General features: G+C 28.5%; 1 protein-coding gene across 1 annotated transcript in view; it reads right to left on the minus strand.

The window, feature by feature from the left end:
• Positions 1–129: 129 nt before the first annotated feature.
• Positions 130–7,063, minus strand: part of LOC119678324 (formin-like protein 16) — an 11,721-nt gene continuing 4,787 nt past the window's right edge. The window contains exons 2-19 of the mRNA XM_038090096.1: positions 6,595–6,657; positions 5,383–5,445; positions 5,217–5,300; positions 5,095–5,133; positions 3,704–3,760; positions 3,401–3,430; positions 3,311–3,340; positions 3,204–3,254; positions 2,053–2,070; positions 1,976–1,990; positions 1,883–1,903; positions 1,801–1,827; positions 987–1,019; positions 515–538; positions 433–456; positions 353–376; positions 270–293; positions 130–213 (exon numbers count right to left, since the gene is read on the minus strand). Of these exons, the coding sequence (XP_037946024.1) occupies positions 130–213; positions 270–293; positions 353–376; positions 433–456; positions 515–538; positions 987–1,019; positions 1,801–1,827; positions 1,883–1,903; positions 1,976–1,990; positions 2,053–2,070; positions 3,204–3,254; positions 3,311–3,340; positions 3,401–3,430; positions 3,704–3,760; positions 5,095–5,133; positions 5,217–5,300; positions 5,383–5,445; positions 6,595–6,657 (711 nt within the window). The remainder of the gene's footprint in view (positions 214–269; positions 294–352; positions 377–432; positions 457–514; positions 539–986; positions 1,020–1,800; positions 1,828–1,882; positions 1,904–1,975; positions 1,991–2,052; positions 2,071–3,203; positions 3,255–3,310; positions 3,341–3,400; positions 3,431–3,703; positions 3,761–5,094; positions 5,134–5,216; positions 5,301–5,382; positions 5,446–6,594; positions 6,658–7,063) is intronic.

Consider the following 7,063-nt stretch of genomic DNA (forward strand, 5'->3'; position numbering starts at 1 on the left):
TTTCGTTATTAATAATCAATTACATATATTATTTTAAAAAATAACTAACCTAGACGGCATTAAAGATTTTATAGTAAATTGTATTACATGATAACTTACGAAATATTTAACGCAGGGAGCGATTATGTATTAAAATTGTTGAAATTTATGTAAAATAAAATTTATATAATTAAGGATTATTATTACCGGTGATGTAAGTGGTCGGCCACCAACCTAAAAAAAATTTTTTTAAATCATGTAAAGAACATGTAATGGAGATATATTATTACCGCTCCTTGAGCTGATGATGGACACTTTTGAAAAAAATTTTTAAGGTTATTGAGTTAATATATAACTAAAATTTTGATATTACCGGTGCGGCAGCCGCTGATGGACACTTCACAAAAAATTTAAAAATTATTAAAATACTATGTTATTAAAATTTATTATTACCGGTGATGCTGGCGATGGCGGGCACTTTTGGAAAATATTTTAAAGTTTAACTAAATAATATGTGATTGAATTATATTATTACCGGTGATGGACATGGTGATGGGTCCTAAAAAAAATAAATTAAAAATGTGATATATTTTCTGTTAGATATTAAAATATTAATATATAAATATTAATATCTTATATAAAAGAATACTATAAAAAGTTTTACTGTTTTAATAATTATATTAACCTATGGTTGCTGTTTAATAATAGCTGACTTTGAAAATTGATCGTTTAAGAGAAAAACATAAAAATACAACAAAACGAGAATATTTTGGATGAAAAGCTTATATAGATAGAACGATACTAATATGAAATGTTAAATTAATACACTTCGTATTAGAGCAACCTTTATATATTTAATTTATAACTGCGATGTTTTCTTCAAAATAAATTTTTATAATTGGGTAAATTTCATATATATAGTTAAGAAATTTTTATATATTAGATATTTTGTATTAATTTATAATTTTTTATTTATTTTAATTTTAGTTTTTAATTAAAATACATACACTGCTTCTTGCCGGAGGTGATGTAAATTCTTGCTGTAAAATAATAAAAATTATATTATTCGCTTTTATATGCATTGGAACTTGTATAAATATTTTGATTTTTGGTGTTTTTGAGAATTTTTGATTTTTGTGAAAATTAAATAAAATAAAAATTTTTCAGTTTTTCTTTCCTTAGGAAGCCTCACTTGTTACCTTTCTTTAATGTGTAAAAAAAATAAGTAGGATCCACTTGAAAAACTTCTTACCTAAAATTTTTCTTTATATTTTTGCTAATCTTTAATAATTAATAGTTACTCATTGTAAAACTGATTGTCAAGTCATACGAATTCTGTTAAGTTGTTTTCTGTCAGACTGTATAGTCTGAATTCTATTAATATTGTTAACTTTACAGAGTGTGCTTGTCTGTTATTCCATATTTACTATCTGTTGGATCTTATTCTGTGGTTATATAGAATTGGTTACTAAAGCTAATATTAATGAACGGTCTAATCTGTCGTCATTAATTGCATTTGAGATATTAAAGATGATGAAAATTTTTACTACAAATTTTCTCCGATGCAATCTATTTTTAGTTTCTGGGATTAAGAAATTATCTTGAGAATAGTACTCTCTCCCATACAAAATAAGTGTTGTTTCTTGACTCCAGAAATTAGTTCAAACACATATAGGGATATGAAGTTAATGCTCTACATTTTGTGTCATATCGTTTTAAAAATATATATAATATACGTAGTGTTCAAGTTTTAAAGTTGCTTAATTTTGATCACTTATGTATATGGATGGTATAATATATGTGGTTAAAAGTTATCATTACCGGTGTTGAAGCTGCTGGTCCGCGGCCCTTAAAAACGCTTTTGAGATTTTGTAAATAATTTTTAATTGAAAGTTTCTATTACCGGTAGTGGTACTCCGCACATCTAAAAATTATTTTAAAGATTATGTGATTTAATATATGTAACTTAAAATTTGTAACTTAAATTTGTCATTACCGGTGATGAAGGGGGCTAAAAATATTTTAAAGATTATGTTAATAATAATTCAGGTAAATAAAAAAAAATATTATTACCCTCCGATATTTCCAGCGCTATAAAAAACAAATGAAATAAAAATATAAATTTCAGCAATAACATATATTAAAATTAATATGTATTGTATTATCTCTTAGTATAACGGCGTAGTATATAGTTGACTATTAATATTATGAGCACTGATTACCTTCAGTGATTTTAGGTTAGAAGTAACTTTTCCACTGGAGAGTTTAATACTTTTGAACAATTCCTTATTCAGAATATTTTGCCATTTCAATGCTGTATGTTTTCAGTGACTTGAGACTTTTGTCTCAGTAAAAGAAAAAGAGATAACTCTTTTTATTGTGTTTATTAGTGCAAAGATTCTTTACGATGAACTCACTGACACATGAATAGTAAGTTTGTACATGGATGCTACTCACTCAAGGCTGAAGTTAGTAGAGTTCCTCTGAAATGTGCTGTGCTGAGAAACAAGATACCAGATAATGCAATAATGAGATTTTCTAGCGAAATACACTGCGATTCAAATAATCTTAACTTAAATAATAATATATTACTATTCAGTCACAAAAAACTTGACAAACATTTAAAAAGACTGAAATATTTAAATTTTCAGAGAAGATAAATTATGAACTTATGCCTTGAATATGTACGCTTTTCATAATGAAGAAAATATAATGACAGTTTATTACATTCGAATCAAAAACAAATATAGTAGTCACTTTCATTTCCAGAACAACTAGTCATAAGCTAACAGTGTTATTAAATCAAAATGAAACAATCAATTCTAAACGATAAAAACTATTTCTTTATAGGTACTGTTCTAGGAACTGCCAAAGCAGAATAATTTCTTACCATGACAACCCGAATTGTTTCTATCACAGAAAAATTGCAAAGGAAGCCGTGATGCACTCAGTATGTTCTTGACATAGCGTCTAATGACTTTTTGTGCACTTCTATCACAGCAAACTGCAGAAAAAACGATATTTTGCTCATGTCTCTAGTGAATATGTCTATTGGTTGTACCTCTCCATTAGAATGTGTATAAAATATTGTTTTTTGGAAAGCAAGAAAGCTATTTTCAATTACTCTTTTATATATTATTAGGCTCATAATAATAATAATAGTAATATTAATTGGGCTCATAATTTGTGTTTTAAAAAATGATACATAAATATTATGAACTCACCCTTGGTACATTAAACACTCGCTTGTTGGATCCTTTTCTACCACATACTCTCTATAAGTAAATATCTTAATTAATATATGAAAATTTTTTAAAAAATGTGCAATTACCTCAGCTCTACTAGTTAAACCCCACGGTAACTGTAAAATAATTTATACATATTAAACAAATTGCTTAGAAATAAGTGAACATGATATTACATCCTCTTCCTGTGGTCTTTGTGGTGAACTCTATGAAATAAAGAAATCGTATTATGTGCGATGAACGAACAATAACAATGATAGAATAATAATAATTATATATATATTTTAAGAAAATACCATCTTTTATACCCAAATTTACTTTCCAAATTTTTAATTAATAAAATAAAAATTGATGCATCATTCATCCTCTTTATTAATATCATTAAAATTTTAGAACTGCTGATTTTAACATTATTTTACTCGTATTGAATAGATGGTAGGACTTATGTAGTAAAAATATGAAAAATATTAATACATTACCGATAAATTCAGATTTTGTATGTTTTCTACTTCTTTAACTCCAAACATACATTTCGCCTAAAAAATATTTCAAGCTTTTAAAAACAATAAAAATACTATTTTATTTAATGTATTTCTAGTTAAATACTGTATAATGACTATAACTTTTTATCATTATTTTTAACACTGCACTTACTTTCATATATATTTTCTCGAAACCCTTAATGTTTATACATTCTGTCAAAAATTAACAAAGAATTTCAAATTTGAAACATCAGATTCAAATCGCATTAATCGATTATTCTTTAGGGATTTCAAATCAAAACTGGATTTTATCTGTGCAAGAAATAGCATATATTAGCCTATAATATAGGTATACTTAACGTACATCCCTATAGCCCTACACAGGGGAGAAATACCTTAACTGGTCGTACTATAGAGATTTCTACGATTTTGAGCTGAGAATGTAGGGACCTTTTAGTCCGAAGACATGCATGACTCAATGAGTCGTGCATGAATCGGGCATGCAAATGGTACAGGCTATTTGTATCTTTAGAAGATTTTTCCTTTAAGTTCAGTATCGAAACAAAAAAAAAACATAGGCCACGAGCTAATGCTCGGTAATTTTTGATTATGATGTTTCAGTTTTGTATGTGTTTCTTATTTTAAAATCGTTCTACAAAAGTCGATATCTAATATATTCGTCAGAGAAACATAAAATTAAAGACATTATTATATTTAGCACCTTTCGGGTATTTGTGTTGGCGAAAACTTAGAGACCCCGTCGGTGTTCTATAAAATATAATTGGACGTGATGTAATGCATTATTAGAGTGAAGAACTTCTGCAACCGTATTTATTTTTAAGACGTCATGTGGCAACTATAACTAAATATAATATTTTAAACAAACGAAAATGTAAAATTGATGATACTAATGTATTCCTTGTTTTTGGATGGGTTTTAATAGAAAGTCTTTCAGGGACTGTTAGACTTGTACAAAAAAATAATTTGATATTATGATAATGCACCAATCATTAATCAACTGCTGTAAAGAATATAGTACTAAGAATTGAAGCCATAAAACTTCTGAACAAAAATAATTTTTCCAAAGTATCACTATAATTCCACGAAAGTCACAAATTCATGTAAGGAAGTTAAACGAATATCATATAGCGCAGATAATAAATATTTTAAATTAATAAGAAATACTACGCTTTAAATAGCAATTAGATTGAACGGAGAATAAATAAATATAACAAATGAATATTACATTTCTTCATCATATAACAAACCCGAAAACATTTTTGACAGAATGTATATTTTTGTGCAATTAAGGTTCGATTAATTCACTGCAGCTCTTTAGAATATTAAATTCAAATAATACTAAAGCACTAGTGCTCTTTCATACGTACTACGTACTCCCGATCTTCCCGGTCTTTTCGTTCTTGTGCCTAAAAAATAATTTTTTATTATAACAAGTATTTTAATATTGCAAGTTCCGATCATATTTGCAAATTATAGCAATAGTCATTACCCCTGGAGAACAAGGTGCAGGTTGAGGAGGACGTTCAGGTCCCATCCCTTTTCGTAACTCTGGTTTTCTTCGCAATTTTTCATTCTAAAAATTAGTTTTCATTAATTCTGAATTAAAGTTTGCGACACATTTACGTAATAATAAGATTTATATTTCAAAAAATTACCATCAGCTCAGCAGACCAATTCAATCTGCTTACGTCTTCTACGTCTGTAGTATAATCTGGGTCCTTTAAATAAAATAGAAAATTTTAATTGTTAAATAGTTTTTATAAGAAGTGATAGAGATAAATTTTTTGATGAAAGTTTGTATTCAACAATTATAAAATGCAAATATTTTTGTTTGCATTAATATACATTGTGACCGAAAAGTTTTCGGGAAATTTTAAATAAAACGCAAAATTCTTAATCTTCATCAATATTTATTTTAATCTCCTTCAAAAATATGCTCCATTAGAAAGCGTATACACAAATGCCAACGTTGTCTTCCAATCATCAAAACATTTATAGGCGCTTTCCGGTATGGCTTTGAGTTCCCTCTGCGAATTCTGTTTTACGTCTTCTATGGATTCAAAACGCGTTCCTCTGAGTGGTAATTTGAGGTTGGGAAACAGGAAAAAGTCACACGGTGCAAGATCAGGTGAATACGGTGGCTGTTCGATGGTATTTATTGAATGTTTGGCCTTAAAATCGTTGATAATGTTGAACAAATTGAGGTGAATCGGAACAAGCCGGGCGTTGACACGTCGCATACACAAATTGTCCACCAAAATCAAACGAGCCATCTCACGACCGATGCCTAGCTCTCGTGCTATCTCTCTAACACTCACATGAGGATTTTTGAACACGATTTCCTTTGCCTTTTCAATGTTTTCGTCGGTGGTAGAGGTCGAAGGTCGTCCAGAACGCGGCATGTCTTCGACGGTCGTACGACAGTCCTGAAAGGCTTTGTACCACTCATAAACTTGAGTTTTCGATAAAACTGATTCCCCATAAGCCTTTTGTAGCATTCGCAACGATTCTGCACACGAAATTTCGTTCGAAAAACAAAATTTGATGCAAACTCTTTGTTCAATATTTTTTTCCATTGTTTTTTTCGCAACGCACTACTGAGGTGAACTGGTTTCAACAGCTGCCGTAAACGAACTGTCCGACAGATAGCGCTCATTTTTGGCATAGTAATTAAGGACAGTGCTGCCAAACTACATAAACTTAAAATATCGAAAAATATACAGCGCGCGAATTTTAAATGAGAATTTCCGAAAACTTTTCGGTCACAATGTAAACATATAAAAAAATTAAGGCGTTATCTTAAATTTATTGTTTTTAAGTTTTCTTTATCTACTATAATTCTGATATAGGTATAAGTTAATACTTACATCATACACAATACAATCTGATTCGTCAGTTGAATAATCCATTGAATCTGCTCTTGCTTGCTCCTGTAATAAACAAAATATTTTTAAATTCAATATAAATATAATAATAACATATTTAAAATTAAGACAAACGTCTACAGAGTAAAAAGACTTAGATTATTGAAACTGGGTTAGTGTTCATATAACTCTACTAAGTAACTTTGAGGGTATTATAATGAAAAATAGAGATCTCAGAATATTATTAACATAACCTAACCGAAGAAAGGTCAAAGTAATATTTATAATAATGTACATTATTTTTCAGTCATAATTTTTCCTATTTTTATAATAATAATGCCTTAAAATTAAAGAAATTATGTTTGATTTTATACATCGTAACAAGTGACCGAAGGCTGTAACATTTTTGCTATATTGTCTGAAGGTTTCATCAAAAATATTGATTTAAGCGTTTCTATGGAAATGTAAAGTT

Source organism: Teleopsis dalmanni, chromosome 1 (genome assembly GCF_002237135.1).
Source record: "Teleopsis dalmanni isolate 2A chromosome 1, ASM223713v2, whole genome shotgun sequence".
In the NCBI taxonomy this organism is placed as follows: domain Eukaryota; kingdom Metazoa; phylum Arthropoda; class Insecta; order Diptera; family Diopsidae; genus Teleopsis; species Teleopsis dalmanni.